The following is a 17,007-nucleotide window of genomic DNA, read 5'->3' as shown; positions in this document are numbered from 1 at the left end:
CATGTGTCTCTGGCAGCGGCCAAAAGCAAGTAAGTCAAAGGAAAATGCAATACTTCAAAAGAAACCTTCATGGAGACAGTTCTGGAATAACATGATCACTACAAGAGCAGTTTCATGATTCCTTACAGCTTTTTATTCAGAACAACAAGCATTCCCATCATTCTTAGCCAAGTCTCACAAGCTACTTGCCCACAACAGAACTCTGTGACAACAGGTTTCAAAAGGTTACATGCTGTGTTTCCTTTGAAAAAGGCCTGATGTGCTGTGCTTGGCTTTTATAGATAAGGCAGGATGCAGCCATCACACTGATGGGGACCTGTTTTGCCTCCACCACTGTTCTAGAGAAGCACCCCTGGAGTGCTTCATCCTCTCAGAGACCCAGAAGAGCAACTACACTTCACTAGGTGCCTACAAAAGACACATACAGCTGGTGCAGAGAAACAGGAACAGTGGAGAAATTCTGACTGACACAGCTAGCAAGTCAACACACCTATTTTGTGATCATCACAATATGACTGGGTCTGCAGATTCTGTTCCCCCCTGCCCCAAGCCTGTTGCCACCTTTTTTCTCCTCCTTTTTTAAAGCTACCTTTTGCCCTTCTCTATTTACATTGCGCTTTAAGAAATCAGAACTACTTTTCTTCCTAGCTAGTCTTTAATCTACTTTCCCAAGTGTTAAATGATGAATGGTGAAAGTGGCACAGCTTTACCCCCATTGCTGATATTCCTGAAGTAAACGCAGGGCGTTGTTTTTCCCACTGCAGCCACAATTTTCTTGGATGCATTCACACACACGTGTCATTTAAGAAAGGCAGCTGGCACTGAGGAGCCCTGCCAAGTTAACAGACCTCTGCTTGTCCCCAGAACAGGTATAATACCTTGTTTGTGCCACAGCAGTTCACAGAGGGGACAGCTGACACTGAGGTGCCATTGTGCTAGCTGCTGTACAGACAGACAGCAGGGTCCTGTCTTCCTTACAAAAGCCAAGGCTCCAATTCTAACCCGAGAGGTACTGACCTTAGTCTGTGGCTCATTCCCACATAAAACCCTTTCATTTGGATGTGGCAGGGCTTTCAGTGAAGTTTAACAGCTCTGCCTGGGAAACCCATCAGCCATTGTTTTGTACCATGTAAATGTCAATACATGGCATGGCCCTGCTTCAAAAAAGGCAACGACATCTAGCACATGCAGGTCAGAGAGCTACTGCACAACATCACTGGCTTGAGATGCTTAACATAGGAGCTGGATTTGAGTCAATGATTGACACTTTGAAGGTCTTTGTGTCTATTGGTCCTGGGCTTCCAAAATACTCACTCTTCCCTGTAGAAGTGCAATCTTGCTGCCCTCTGGTCTCATAGGGATAACACCCCTCCATTAAGTCTTCAACAGTCCCACAGGCAGCCTAACACTAATCCCCTGTGAGTTACCTCCATCACTTCTCTGGAGGCTTTGTTCAGAGCACCTGTGAGAGAAATCTCTTTCAAACAAGAAGATACTGGCTCTGTGGATTTGGTCTCATTGTAGATCCCAAAGAAATGTAAGTGGTGGGACAATATGAAAGGCTTCATGGAGAAAAGGGGATCCTCTAGTCTTGCATCCTGACACTAGTCATGGAAACATAAGCACCGGCTCTTTAACCAACTAGAGTTTTTACAAGTAACATATCAAGTGCTTTTCAGAATGAAGACAATCAGAGACACCTTCCTGACACCCACCTTTTGGAAGAACATACCAGTGGCCCATTTCTCTACACAGTCACACTTGGGTTCTCCCATTATTCCCACTGGTGCCATCATACCCTTGTTCTAGCCCATACCTTTGTTCTGGACAATACCCTCAAAAATTAGAATATTTTCATGATGTACATCACAGGCTAAGCAAAAAAAGCATTAAAATCGAGCGATTGTGCATTTTGTGCATGACAGATGCTAAGTCTCAGAAGTCACATTGCCTCTTATGTCCCATGACCTGTACTGGCTTTCAGACTGCCTCGCATCTCTTATTTTGTGTGCGTTACATGCAAATACCCTCCTGCTTCATCTTCGCATCTTCCGATCAGGAACATCATCATTTTCTTCCCATTTGTCATTTAGCAAGTTCTTCTGTTTTAGTACTTTCTATTAGTAAACCCTCCCACAAATTACATGCTAGCTGTGGGAACTGAAGTCTCCCAAGCTCCTGTGTATGAGACCCTCACTCCCGTGTTCCCTAACAGAGAACCATCACTCATGGCAGACTAACTCATTGCTCATGAATCTTGCAGAGTTGCTATTTTACACATGAAACTCCTTGCCATAATACAGCACGCAGATGAAGACTAATGGAAGTTAAAAAAAAAGAAAGATTTTGTCTCTGTACGGATAACAAGAATTCCTAGAAATGATAAAGATATAAGGACTCAAAGACTAACGCTCTAAGTACTTGGAAATTAACGCTCTCTCCCTTGACTCTTCCAAGGCTTTCACACTTTTCTCTTTTCAAAAGCATCCCACTAAACACAGCAGTGTTGTGTTCAGGTCTCCAGCCTCCCTGTGTAAGTCCCTGTCTTATAGCAGCCACAGCTTTACTTTCATCCAAGGAAGCACAGCCTTGTTTTCCTCACAAACTCAGAATTGTGGCACTGCTACAGCAGAAAACTTGATCTCCTCCTACCAGGTCATGGCTTCAGTCACAGCATACAAGTCTTAGAACTGTTTATATTAAAAAGACACCTCTTGTTATCATCTCATCCAAGCCCTGATCAACTAGAACAGGTTGCTCAGGACCGTGCCAAGGACACTCTGTACCTTAACACACAAAAGTGAGAAGAAGAAATCTCCAGTTCACAGAGATCTGTAAACGTTTACAAGCCACAGCAAGAAAAACAAGCCAGAAAAAGGACAGGTGCCCATCCATCCTCCAGGCTTTCTTCAGGAAACACACCAGATCCCAAGGGCAAAGACAGCAGCCTCCTGTTGATGAGGTTCTCAATCTTACACCTGGGTTCTTCAGCTCCAGCACCAGACATGCCTTCTGCCAGGCTAAGGACTACTGTGACAAATGGAAACATGGACAAACTTCCCCACAGATTTGATTTTGTGGTCTCCAGCAAGGAAAGATGGGCTTGTATAGAATAACCAGATGGAGTTTAAGAGGAACCAAATGTCAAACTTATAACTCTGAGGGAGAGTTAACATGAAAGAAATTAGCAGATACAAGAAAAAGCTAGAGACAGAGAAACATCCCTTTCTCACCACACTGCTGTGTATCAACTGAGGAACGGTAACTAGCTGCAGCCAGAACTGGCCAGGTCCTAAAGGGTCCCATCACCCTTGAAGCCTAAAGCCCCAAAACACACCAGACAACAACCCCCACCCACCCACCCTGGTAAAGTGGAGCCCCTCTTGGCTTCGCTTACAGAAAACAACCTGCTATCACAGGATCAAAAGTAACTGCATCAAGAATCATCTGGGAGCTTACAAAAGAGAAGGGAATCTCACTTACATGGCAGAATAAATCTCTCCCAACAGACTTCACTTAACGTCTGTATTGTCCTAAAACCATAAACATCAACAATGTGGTTTGGTGCAGTGGAGGGTGTTTGCCTGAGGAGCAGATAAGACAAAGATACAGCTGAGCACAGGTAAACCCTCATTCCCTGTTTGAATCAAGAATACACACGGGCTGGAGGGCATGTTCCCAACCTACCTCTGGGAGGGAGAGAATTTACCTCCAGCCAGGTGGCTGCCCCAGAAGAGGCAAATACTGCCTGTGCTGCTACATACAAGGTTTTGACACAGGCTCATTCACTTGAGCCCTGGTACTCCAGGGAGTCTCTGCAACTGAGTAAAGCCCCTTCCAAGAGTCCAGCAAAGAGACTTTGCTCAGTTGGGCTCGCCCACTGGCTCCTGGCACAAAAGCACAAAGGGCTGATGAGCTCACCAATGACTACTGGTATCTCTGCCATGGGGAACCAATTTCCATTTCTTCAGATCAGAGAAATGAAACCAGTGCTCACTTACATTGTCCCTGCCACACAGCCTTCGGAACACCTGCTAGAGACATGGGCATCCTAAAGCACAGGGCTCTGCTCCTGGCTCTTCTCCATCCCCACTGCTTGGCTTTAGTAAAAGCATTTTACTAGATTTCCCCCGTGTTATTTTGCCAGGTCAACAATCACTGCAGTTGCTATGGGACACTGCCTCATCTTCAACGAGGGAGGTGCCAGCCTCCCAAGTATAAGAAACATTCAATTAAACAAGTGAGAAACAGGAGTGATGAGACACCAAAAGGCAGTTTTGAGCCATGGAACAACATGAGGAAGAAGGAAGGAATGAGTCAAACAGACCTCCAAATTAACATCTAATTCCTCTTACAAGTTCTTCTTTAACTTCTATTTTAGAGATATTACAGGGACAATGTATGTTAGTAAAACAAGCTGTAATGCCTGCTTTCTCCTCAAGAAGAGTTAGAGATTTAATTCAGTGTTTAAGTATCCGTGAGATATGACTACCCAGACTAGATATGGGGTCCTTCAACAGCTAAACTTCCAGCCAGAACAGTCTCTGGAAACACTTTCTAAAGTCTTTCTTTCCGTTGTTACTATTGTTTTCCTTTTTAATTTTCGTAGCAGCTCTGCCTTCAAACACCTTTCCCCATTTCCTTGCAAATGGTTACAATTCAAACCCATGGTTCATAACCTGTCCTGCTTGATAGAGGAGCTGTCTGGCTGAGTCCTGAAAGCAGAACAGGCCAGTGGGACACTGCACCCCAAGGTCCTCGTTTCCCAGGCTTGCTCTATGCTGAAAACAGCAAAATCCATGTTTTTGTAGGAAGGCTGCACGTTTAGTCAGACACATCAGCTTCTGCACGGGCCCAGAGCCCACTTCACCATCAGTGGTCTCACAGATTTGAGAGCAGAGGGTCTCTCCAGGCAGCAGAGCCCACAATGTGTTAACAATATAAATGTCATTTCTGTTGAATGCTTGCCTTACACAAACACAGGCAAACATGGGGACTGGCAACAATCAGGGTGCAACTGGTGGGAGTCATTAAGCAGAGAACATAGAAACTGAGCCTCTGGTCTGAGGAACAACTGCTGAACTTGGTTTCCAGAACCACGGGTTTCAGTTGGATTACCTAGACCTTGAGAGGAAAGCACTATGCTTACACACAACAGTGAGGACGTGAGCCATGGGCAGGAGGAGGTGCATGTGTGGTCCTCTTACTGTCTTAAATCCTCTTCCTCATGCTTCTGCAATTCCAAGAACGAATATGTGTGTTTTCAGCCTAGTTCGCATGGCAAGATTATGTTTAGCTACTGTCTACAGCTCCTGCAAAGAAGTTATAACTGTGGCCAAATCTGACTAGAAGTACAGAGGCAACAAGGGCACTGGCTTAGGCTTGGGAATCCCCACTTGCAAGTGAAGTGCAGAAGAGGACTCATGACAGAGGCAGCTGCAGTGGGGCTGGCTCCAGCACTGTGAAGGGGCACCAAGAAACAGGCCAAACCCACAGAGCAAGCTGGGCTCCTTGTACTCTCTCACCTGCCCCATATCAGTTCTCCTGCAGCAGTCAATCTGCATCAAGCCTCCTCTTCTAGACTTCCCCTTGCTCTTCCCAGGGCAAAGTTGAAATGAGACTAAAGATGAGCACACAGGGGGCTTTCACAAAGTAAAAAATAATAAATTAAAGCACACACAAACCCAAACAACCAGCAAATCCCAATGCTTCAACATCACTCCAGATCAGTATGGTACACAGCACCAGTAATCCTATGGTGCGTGGACATGTGGACTGCATAGTCAACCAGAAACAACAGACATTTGATGTTCTCTGATCCCAGGGAACTGAATGCAGCTGATGCTTACAGCCAACACTTCTATATCCACCCTGGCTCTGTTCTCAAAAGCTCTGGGCAAATACTGTTAGAAGAGCAAAACCAAAATCATCCTTTTTAATTCCACTCAAGATAAACATCCAAAAGACAGTGTTTGCAAAGAGACTAGAACAGACTCGGTTCTACACAGCAGAGATTCTTGGAACAGTAACGTTCACCTGTTAACTTACTCATCCTGTGCGGGGAGATAGCATTTTACATACATCCAGAAAGGAATCAGCAAGAAAAACAGTGTAAAATGTTGGGAAACACCCATCAGAAAGAAGCAGTGACCTACAAAACGGTTGTGCTGCAAAGAGATCCCTTTGCAAAGGAGGTCAACTGTTCTGACAGCTCACAGCATGGAGCCCTGGCATTCCCCTGGCTCGCACTCTGCAGGAGCAGCGTTACTCAGCAGTGTTGACACCACAAAGCACAGCAGTCCAGAAAGACAAGAAGGAGCCTGAAGGATTAAAGACCTTCATTATGGGGCCTCATCCAACCTGCATTAAGATACAGCAGCTTAGCTCCATCTGTAATTTATAGCCCATTTGCTGCTGAACCCCAGCTCCAAACACAGTCAGATTAAAAGCAGCACTATTTGTCACAGGCTGACAACCCTTGCAGACATAAGGGGAAGACAGTACAAGGGACACCTAGAACTGGAGAGGCACCTATAGCATAGCTAATTTTATCTGTAACACATGTACTGAGAGGGGAGAATGGCAGATGGATGCTCACCAGTGCCAACCATTCCTGCTTTGGCCATGGGGATTTAAATACGCGCCCTCCCCACTGGCATAACTCAGTGATTACATTGCTGTGATGAGAAGAGATGCCTTTGCACAGACCAGCTTCTCTGACGGTTCACAGCGAGTCCCCAGCACTGCATGGGTCCCCTCCACCAGGGTGGTAGAGCTGGCAGCAGCTGCCATAAACAGCACATCTGGTAATGGTTGTTCCATTCCCTTCTCAAAAGGCCCAGAAAGGGCAACTGCCATCGCCCCGAGATACCTCATTAGCTGAGGAGAAGCTGTCGGTCTTGGGAGACCTCACTCAACACTCACCTCTGCCCAGCCACAGAGAACTACATTAGCCAGATTTGCAAACACAAGGAACAATGCCTTACAGTCAGGCTGGAAAATGCATTTGGAGCACACGAGACATTTCAGGCTTCTCCTCCTCTAAAAATCCCACATTAACCCTTCTGAGTACAAGCAGACAGGAGCTGTTTCACCTCTGTGGATTGACATCAAACTTGCATTTTAGCATGGAGCAAGGCAGTAATGCAGGATAACCCTTCCAGAGCAGATCTTTGAATCATCCCATCAGGCATCTTTTAAAGTAAGAGTTAGAACTATGTAAGAGCTTGCAGTAGCTCTTGCAGCACCAAATCCTCTCCTTGTAGGATTCCAAGTGGTTCCTAGTTCGGACAATCTGGCCAAAGTGGTGGTCTCTTCACCCCGCACATGAGGGATGGGCTAGAGATGAGTGACACAAAGAAAGAATTTGAGTGTTTACTGTCTCCTCCATGAAATTAAATCAGTAAAGAGGTAAGGCCTAAGCAAACAATGGGGATCCTTCAGCGACAAGGAGGTAATGGGGTGATATTTTTTGCCACAAGCTGTTCTGGATGCAGACATTTGGTGGGGGGAAGTGGACAGGTTTGCGTAAAAGAAGTTCATTGGGCTACTAATGTACAGACAGCAGCTCTTCCTGAGAAGTCTCACAGACCAAAATATGTGCTGTTCTCATGGTCCCCCCTACGTGCCCATTTCTGGTGCCTGCAGGAGATAGGATACCAGGGGAAACAGGCTATGGGTCTACGACAGGATGGATGCTCTCAAGCCCCATTCATGCAAGCAGGCCGTGCAGCACATGCATTGACTTGCAATGTCACAACAAGGGAATGAACGCAAAACACAAAGGTGTTCTTACAGATCCAACTCGCCACAGCTACTGAGCCAGTGCCCAAGCACCACAAAAATCAGCACCCCCATGTACCATTTCAGGAACATGAAAGGAAAAGTTGCATTGCAGAATACCACTGAGGGGTTTCCCAAGAGTGACCTGTTCTGTCCAAGCCAGGATAAAGGGTTTCTATGAACAAAAATGTATACACAGAAGCTGCTGATTTTTTAAGCCTCTAGATTATTTCACCAAATAGCACTGTTCTCCCCTGTTAAAGGGCCTTTGGCCAAAGAACTTTTATTTCTTTGGAATAACCAAGTCCTAGGAATAGAAATGAAAAAAGGAACCCCCACACAAACCAGTCTGGCTGCAGACAACCGGCTGGAACAACCACTTGGCTTGTGTGTAGCAACTGGGTGACAGGATATGGAAGGGTTATTTTGTATTTTCCCAGCTTACATCCAGACACACTCTCAGCACACTGGAGGATGGATCTAGATGCCTGTCTGGCACCTTTCTGCAGGATGGGAAATTCCCTCTTCAACCAAAGAAAAGTTTCTCTTCATCTTACGCCCATATAGAGCTCGGCAGATTGTGGCCTCTGATGCCAAGAAGGACATCAGTTAGAAAATAGCCTGCACCATGGAAACAATGTGGGCCCATTAGGAAGGAGTAAAATAAGGCAGATTTCTGGACAAAATGAGTGCGAGGGAATGGGATCTGTATGCCATCAGCAACTTGGATTCATGATCAGCTTGCAATCAGTGGCTGAAAACCAGGGATGTAACCTAGTCAATCAATCAGCTAAGCAAGACCAGTCAATACTGTGCTCCCTAGAAGTGTCAGAAACCAAGGTCTGCCTACTCTCATTGTGGACATTAATGAATATTAAGGTATTTGGGAGTACTTCATGCAGGAATCTCCTGCCCTTTCAGAAACCTAAACTCAGATAAGGACCTGCCTTGCAGTCAGGCAACAAGCCTCAGGTCAACCCATCCCTGAAATGGTACACATAAAGACCTCCTTAGGCTACCTAGGCTTAGGCACTAGTTGCCTCTTTTCCTCAGAAGTTACTTCTAGTCCTGAACTCTTAGGTCTTCTCATACGGGCTGATGCTGGAACAAGGGCCAAGAGGTGATCCCAGGCAAAGCTGTAAAGGGCTTTCCTGAGGTGAGTTCACTGGGTACAACGACCAACCTACCCATGTTGTCATGCCAGTCCCACACAAGGCAGCTCATCTGAGGAAGCCAATCCATAGCCTCACAGACTACCATGCCTGAGGGACACCTCCCCAGGTTCCACCACATCTCGCTGACAGCACTCATTTAGAAGGTGCGTGCCAGTGGGGCACAAGCACTGCCTTCTGTTCCCAGCACCACAGCTCAAACCTTGGCAAGCTGAAAGGGCTCTGCAGCAGGACTTCATCTCTACAGTGAGCCTGGATGGTGAGCCAAGAGTGCTGGGGGAGGAGAGGGCTGAAAACAGACTGCCTACACCAGCTGCTTGCAAGGCTGATAGTCACTCACATAACCTTACCCAGGCTCTTAGCTCCTGCCATGCTAACCCGCAACAGCTAAGGAAGACCCAGGATCTGGGTCACTGTAGGTGCAGCTATGTGACAGCTTTGATGTAAACCTTCCAAGCAAGATACTTTCCTACATCCAGGTCCACCAGGAAGCTTTCCTAAGTGTCCACGGTATTTCACACTCCATAAAGGCTAGACTATGGAGGCAACCAGATGAGCTCTTCACATGATGTATTTTGTTGCAGCATTCCTGTTCTGCTAGGGGTGTCTCAGAGAGAACAGCAGACATTCACCTGGCCAAGGACTTGGTGTGCTGCAGTAATTTAAAGAGGAGGAAGAGAGACTTCTTACCATGCAAGATCCACTCCCACTGCCTCAGCCAGCTCCTGAGATGCTCCAGCCTCAAAACGCCTGTCCTACAACAACTGAACGATTCATAATGCTGTATATACTGAGGTACATGTGGAGGCCAGGTCAATGTTCAAACAGACCAGTCCATGGCAAGGATAATGAGTCTGAAAAGCAAGAACACAGCAAGACAGGGGAGAAATGCCCAGGATCACCCCGTTGGTCCAGAAGAAGCCTTTTTTGAGCTGTGCTTCATCTGTGTGCCATGTTCCCACAGCTTGAGCAGGCCTGTGTCCAGAGTAGGATAGAGACAGCTCTGCAAGGTCACACTGGGCCATATGTCCTTTACATTGACTTTTAGGCCTGGGTCAGAGCAGAGTTTGCACCACGCAGGGAATCCTTTCTGTGCAGATAAAGGTCAGAACTAATTGGCTTTTCTCTAAATCCTTGCCTGGGTGGTTCATGCTGAGTAGTTGTGGGTGGTACTGGTGCCTATTCAAAAACAGCTTAGCTGGCTTACTCTGCTGGTCAACGATGGCAAGAGGACAAACAGGCTCTGCCCACAGCCACGTACAACAGTTACTGCAGAGAAAACAGCCCTGAGTGCACACATACCTGTGATGCTGGTTGCTAGGAAGAGCTGGGTCACCAGGCAACCCGAGTCCCACTGAACAGGAGAACAGGGGCTACAGATAAATGCACGGGGGTAGGAGAGGTTGACGCTGCCTACACTGTGGGTGGTAGTGTATTTCTCACTGAAAAGGGAATACAGCCCCCGATTCCCATACTGAGGCATCCCAACAACACTTCTGTAGCCCCAGCATGCTTGAGAAACAGCCAAAGGAGCTGGCCAGACTGGCCCTGCCACCCACCGCTCCTCAGAGATGTCCTCAGAGGATGCAAGCCTTGCCTTTTAGTTTAAAAAAGGTGAACTCACTGTTCTGCAAGACATAATTAAAGTAAGTTATGACCTGGGTCTGCTTTCTATTTTCACTTAAGCTATAAGCTGTTTTCCTGATGAGGAAAACTTCTACCATCCCAAATAGTGCAACATAAATTCAGGAATTATAAGACAGTGCATGACAGCAGGAAATTAAGCGCAAAGTCCAGCAAAGCGGAATGGATTTATCTGTTTAACTTCATGCAAAAGTTCAATACACAGTATTACCTCTTCAGAATTCATTTTGCATTCAAGTAAAAATCAAGAATTTAGAAATAGAAGAAAAACTAATGACATTTCCTCATTACACTGGTGAGTAGGTTTTTCTTCTTTTAATTTAGCCCATACTTTCCTATCAGTCAGAGAGAAGGCAGCTGAGAGGATGTCCACTGACCTATCCCAGCATCAGTGAACTGCCCCTTATGCTGTATCTGCAATATCTGCAATTTGTCTAAAGTCCAGCTCTCTGGAATTAAGTCATTACAGGAGGTTATCAGCACTGGATGTTAGCACAGGAAAGATGACAACCCTTAAGGATTAAGACATTAGAAGCCAAGTAGAAAGATTTGCCAACTTATTATTTTACAATGCCTCAGGCATTAATCTCAAAAACTCAAGGTTTCTGAGTGGCTGGGATTGCCTTTTCTATCCTTTCCCTTGGGTAAGGGTCTATCACAGCATTTCTAACCCATTAACATAATTCTAGTTCAAAATACCACAAGCCTAACTTTAGGCATATTCACAGATACTCCAATAGCCAAAACTGTACTTACACACGTTTATGCAAGTGCTTGTGTCCCTCCTGAGCAAGAGCAAGACAAACCAGAAGGCTCTAACGTTACCAGGTGCTAATAGGAAGAAAAGCAAAGCTGGAGGAATGAACCTGTTTGGTGAGATGTGCTGAAAAACCCGTGAAGGAGACAAAACCTTCATACACCACAGGAGACAGACAAAGGTACATTTTCACTGCGCCAGCCTGTCTTCAGCAAGCCTGAAGAGCAGAGGCTGGCTGAGCACGTGACAAGCAATCAGCCCAAAGAAAGAAGGAAATTAATCTGTCCTCATTCATACGAAGCATGAGCCCTTACACAGATCTTTGAAAGCACACCCACTGTGCACCAAGAATAATGACTCTACTTCACTCTTCCTTTGGTCTGAGCAGGAAAAAAACTTGAATCACACGCTCTTGGCTCTGCAGAATAACCAGCTGCCACCAGGACAGTGACTCAAGTCACTGCCTGCAAGCCTGAGGTTCACTTTCCACAGCCAAGCAAACCCTTTCATATAGGAAGGATCAGGATGATTCCCAGGCTGGCCAGACTGGAGTCTCACAGCTGATTCCAGATACAGGTGCCAGTAGAGAATAACCAACATGACTTGCTGGTCCCCAGTGCTGTGCACACACACATGCGAGCAGAGCTTTGTTAACGCCTCATCCACAGTCCCCTGGTGCAACAGACACCCATGTTCCATGTCACCCACAGTTCCCATGTCACCAGAACAGACTCACCTATGACTTCATTTCATTGATGAACATTAACGAAATGACAAACATGTCTGTCTCACCTCTGCCGAGGACAAAAAGCAACATCCCAAGCACATAAGCAATTTAACAGCTTTTCTGGATTAGAACATCAATTGTATCACCTCCAAAGCTGTCTGTGTCGACAGCAAAGTTGGAATGGAATTGCCACCCTTAAAGTGCTCAGTTTTCTTCAGCTGCATGTTCCAGCCAGCTACTTTTTTAACACCCCACAATCCAAGTACTTCATTCTGATAACACCTAGGGCCACAAATTAAGGGCTTAGTTTGACTGGCAATGCACAGACTTGTTCCAACGAGATGCTCCCTGCCCCAAGGAGCCTGCTTGCAAGCAAAGCTTAGAAAATAGATGCCTACACTTTAGCTACTACACAAATGTGCAAGGGCACAAGAGCTGAAGAGGGATTTGGAAGAAACGCATTTGTATGAGAAAACCCTAACCCAAGGTGCAGGGATGAACAAGACATTTCATTAGTAGAAAGCTTACTGTGTCAGAGGAGAATACTCCTAAGGACTCAGTACTCAACAGCAATGCACCCTGAGCAAGCTCACTGACTACATCAAGCTGTGTGTTGCGGTCAACACACAGCCATCCAGAGGGACCTGGACAGGCCTGGCAGGAGAGGAGGGCCAGTGCAAACCTAATGAAGTTCAACAAGGCCAAGTACAAGATCCTGCATCTTGGCTCGGACAATCCCAAGCACAAATACAGGCTGGGAGGAGAATGGATTGAGCAGCCCTGGGGAGAAGGACTTGGAGGTGCTGGTTGGCAAGAAGCTCAAAATGACCTGGCAGTGTGTGCTCACAGCTCAGAAACCAACCGTATCCTGGGCTGCATCAAAAGCAGTGTGACCAGCAGGTCAAGGGAGGTGATTCTCCCCCTGTACTTCACTCTCCTGAGACCTCACCTACAGTACTGTGTTAAGCTCTGGGGGCAACAAGACAAGAGGGATGTGGACCTGCTCGAGCAAGTCCAGAGGAGGCCTCAAAGAAAATCAGAAGGATGGAACACCTCTCCTATGGAAACAGGCTGAGAGAGTTGGGCTTGTTCAGCCTGAAGAGGAGGCTCTGAGAAGACCTTAGAGCAGCTTCCAGGGGCTAAAGGGACCTACAAGATATTTTGAAAGGGACTTTTTACAGGGCCTGTAGGGATAAGACAAGGGGTAATGGCTTTAAACTGACAGAGGGGAGATTTAGGTATTAGGAAGTTCTTCCCCATGAGGGTGGAAAGACACCGGCACAGGTTGCCACAAGAAGCTGTGGCTGCTCCAACTCTGGCAGTTCTGAAGGCCACGCTGGACAGCAACCTGGTCTAGTGGAAGGTGTCACTGCCCATGGTAGGGGGTTGGAACTAGATGAGCTCTAAGGTCCCTTCCAACCCAAACCGTTCTATAACAATTCATGCTTTAGCCACAGCAGCTGAAGGACTCTAAGCCACTTGGCTGGACTATGAACCGTAACAGCTCAGGAACAGACATGCTGCCACTTACCTACCTCTGCTACAGTGGTGCCAGTGCCCAGTGGGCAGGCAGCAAGGTCAGCAGGACCTGACTTCCAACGGTTCAGATTTGAACCCTAACTACCACAGTTCACAGCCCAGCCACCCCTACCACAAACTGCCGGCAGCACTAACCCAACAGCAGGTGAAACATCAGTCTGTCAATCCCTCCCTTCCCCTTATGGTGACTTCTGGTGAAAGGGCAATAAAAGAGACACTAACCTCAGCAACACCAATCATCAGGCCTCTTGAGTCAAAGCCCTCTGAGCATTGTTAGCTGTCAACTGCCTAAAGGCCGACTTTAATAGGGAACATAAAGAAAAGTTCATTGTATCAACACCCAAACCTTGTGTATTTCCTCGTTTCACTTACAGGAGGCAACGGCAGCCTCTCAGCTCCTCCAAGGAGGGGAAGACTAGGAAGACCGGTCACAGCAACATTAAACCTGTTCAGCACACATGGTACCAAAGTGAAGCCCTTAGAGTGGGCAGAGATTTCATCCTGAAAAGATTTCCAAAGCTTGGCTGACAATCCAAGGTTGGTCAAATCTCCTAAGCTTACAAGAATGAGTTGACATTTTATCCAAGGACAGTCTCCTGGGACTTTGCCTCATGGTAATACTGTTGCAAGCTGGAAACAAAACAGCAGCTTGCTTTTCCTTGAATTCGGGAACTTCCAACAAAGGTCATAAAGTGGAAAAGCAAATGTGTAATGAAGGAGAAGAGCAGCTAAGCACACTGTTCTTGAAGCTCTTGGTTTGGGTGGTGGATGCAGAGCAGTTTTTATTCTACCCAAACTAGATGCTCATTCTCCACTTACACTCCTATAGACCTGATTTTATGCTCACACCTAACTTTTCACTAGGTTTCAAGACAACAAACTGAGCCTTTTAAATAATGCACGTAACACGTGCCAGCAAATACATAAACCTGTAGAAACACAGACCGGCATGAGGAAGTTGAGAAGGCAGAAGTGGGGTCCATGCCATCTGAGGGCAATAGAGGGAGAAGGTACAGGACACCTGGCCTTGTCAGAAGGCCCATGCAGCGAGCCATGGGAAGCTCCCACAGCACTTGCTGCTTGTGACACCTACCCACTGCCCACACCTGCAAGGAGATCTGGCCCAGTGCCTAAGATAGAGCACTGCACGGTGTTAATGTAAAGTGATTACAGATGCTGACACAAGGCTCCACCAAGACCAAGCAGCTGCACAAGATCCCCAAAGGCCCACAAACCATACATAAACCCAGAGCTTGAAAGTCTGGCTTTCTGCCCATACACATGTATACCAGCCATTGTACCACTCCCCAAAGCAGGTCGCAATGATACCTCTGATGCTCTGTGCATCAGCCTTGCAAGAACCAGTGCAAGATTAAACCGCTGTTCTCTATTGAGCCAGCAAAAATGCAGACAACCTGTTTGCAGCACAAACCCCTGGCACCAGTATGGACAAAATGGCTGCAGATACCCACTCCTGCAGGTCTTCCTGCATGCCTCCAAGCATCCTTAGTGCTGTATACACCCCCAGAGCTCTTTCCAAAAATTCTTCTGGTTTCTCAACCTAAGGTTCCAAGAGACAAACAAGGCCGTGAATCACAGTGTTCAAGAGAAATCCCCCCCAGTCTCTGCAGAGATTCACTGCACTGAATAGGTCCACTACAGCCTAAAGCACTGGCTTTATTTCCAAAAATAAAGTCTAATCCTGCCTCCTCCAAGAACCATAGAACGTGCAGTCCCCAACGGAAGAAGTTCACAGTCACAGCAAACTTTGAGGAAGCATCAGCACTGTTTCTAACCAAGTTTCCATCAGCCAGTGAATGTGCAGAAGTTTCCATCACACAGTGAATGTGCAGAAGTGCAGCCACACAGCAATCCGCCCTGTGCAACACATACAAAAGACCACTAGAGCCTGGTATAGGAATCCCCAGCCCCCAACTCACGCAACAAGGGCTGCTACTTTCCCCAGATCCCTTCTTTGATTTGTGGCCAGACACTGCACTTCCCACAGTACTGATGCCAATCCAGAGCAGCTCTGCTGATTACAGGGGGTATCCCCGAGTTCACAACACTTCTGCCAAGTCAGGATCTGGTATTTTTTTGTAACTCACTCCCCAGGACTCCATTTTATCCCATTGCATATGGCTCAAAAATTCCTCCTTGCATTTGGTAGGAAAGGCTTAGATATTCCTTATCCTGAATTTGTGATGCTCATTTTTCTTTTGAGCACTAAGAAAGGATGTAAGCAGAGTGCAGAAAGCCAGGGGTCAGTGCAGTGTGCCGGCCTGTAAACTCCAGCTCAGAATCTGTCCTTTAGGGCCAGAAGAGAGAAATGCAAATAATGAGCCAAAAGGCATTTTAGCCAAACCATGTTTGTAGAGTACCTGGCACAGTGGGGTTGTAGCCTGGCAAGGGCTGGGAGGTTGCACACATACAGAGGTAACTAGACAGGCAAAAAGTTAAACATGAACCCTGTTAAAAGTAAATACTTCTAAAGGACAAATACATCTACCTTTATCAACCTTTCTGTATTACCTATTGGATTATGCAGAATAACCCTCAGAGCAAAGAAACAGGACTTCGGTAAGAGGAACACAGCCTAGGCCAGCTCAATAGCACACTGGCTGAGAGGAAACTGACCTGGCATAATAAACACTGCAAGTTACTAGCTTCCCAAAGCCCCGTTATTAGTTACACGAGGGGTACGAAAAAACAACAGTGACAAAACGGGCTGTTCTTACCTTTAGCTGGAAAGGCTGAATTTCGTTCAAACTCTGGTTCCTGAGCTTTTTGGTGAGGATTTTCAGCATGGTACAAATCCGAGGAGCCAAGAAAGGGTTAAGTACACACGCACGCCCCTTACATCTGCCGAGCCGCCGCCGCTGCTGCGCTCGGAGGAGCTCCGCAGAGCTCGCATCCAGCACCCCAGGTACGCGGCGGCGGGGTGAGGCTCGGGACAGCCCGCTCCAGCTGTGCCCCTCTCTCTTCCGCCCCGCACTCCGTCCTGCAGCCCTCGGCGGCGGCAGGGAGAGGGAACCCCTTTTCAAAGCCTACGGAGAGACACCAAACTTCCTCCGCGTTCAGCCCCCTCCCCGGCCGAGGAGGGAGGTACAGCTGGCAGCGCGCAGCAGGGGACAGGCGGCATGGGCCGGCAGCGCTCACTGCGGGCCGAGGCCCCGGGCTCCGCTCGCCCCAGGCGGGTCCCGCACCGCCCCGCACCGCATCGCGCTCCGCTTGGACCCCCGGGCGCCGCGCGGCCCCGCGCCCGCACCGCGACGCGCAACTTGTAACGAACGGCGCGGCACCCATTGGCGGCACGGGCCGGGACGGGCGGGGCCTCCGCTTAAAGGGACCCCGCCGGCGGCGCCGCTGGGGTGGATCCTTAGGGA

At 47.5% G+C, this 17,007-nt stretch overlaps 1 protein-coding gene across 3 annotated transcripts in view; it reads right to left on the bottom strand.

Annotated features, from left to right (window-relative positions):
• Positions 1-16,709, bottom strand: part of LOC134173243 (uncharacterized) — a 54,439-nt gene extending 37,730 nt beyond the window's left edge. For all 3 annotated transcript variants that reach the window (XM_062637046.1, XM_062637047.1, XM_062637048.1), the window contains exon 1: positions 16,360-16,709. In XM_062637046.1, coding sequence (XP_062493030.1) covers positions 16,360-16,428 — 69 coding nt within the window. In that variant the 5' untranslated portion in view covers positions 16,429-16,709. The remainder of the gene's footprint in view (positions 1-16,359) is intronic.
• Between the last annotated feature and the right edge of the window lie 298 nt (positions 16,710-17,007).

Source organism: Pezoporus occidentalis, unplaced genomic scaffold, assembly GCF_034315485.1.
Source record: "Pezoporus occidentalis ecotype Australia unplaced genomic scaffold, CSIRO_AGI_Poc_V1 ctg50, whole genome shotgun sequence".
Lineage (NCBI taxonomy): Eukaryota > Metazoa > Chordata > Aves > Psittaciformes > Psittacidae > Pezoporus > Pezoporus occidentalis.
This window is presented reverse-complemented; position numbering and strand designations above follow the sequence as displayed.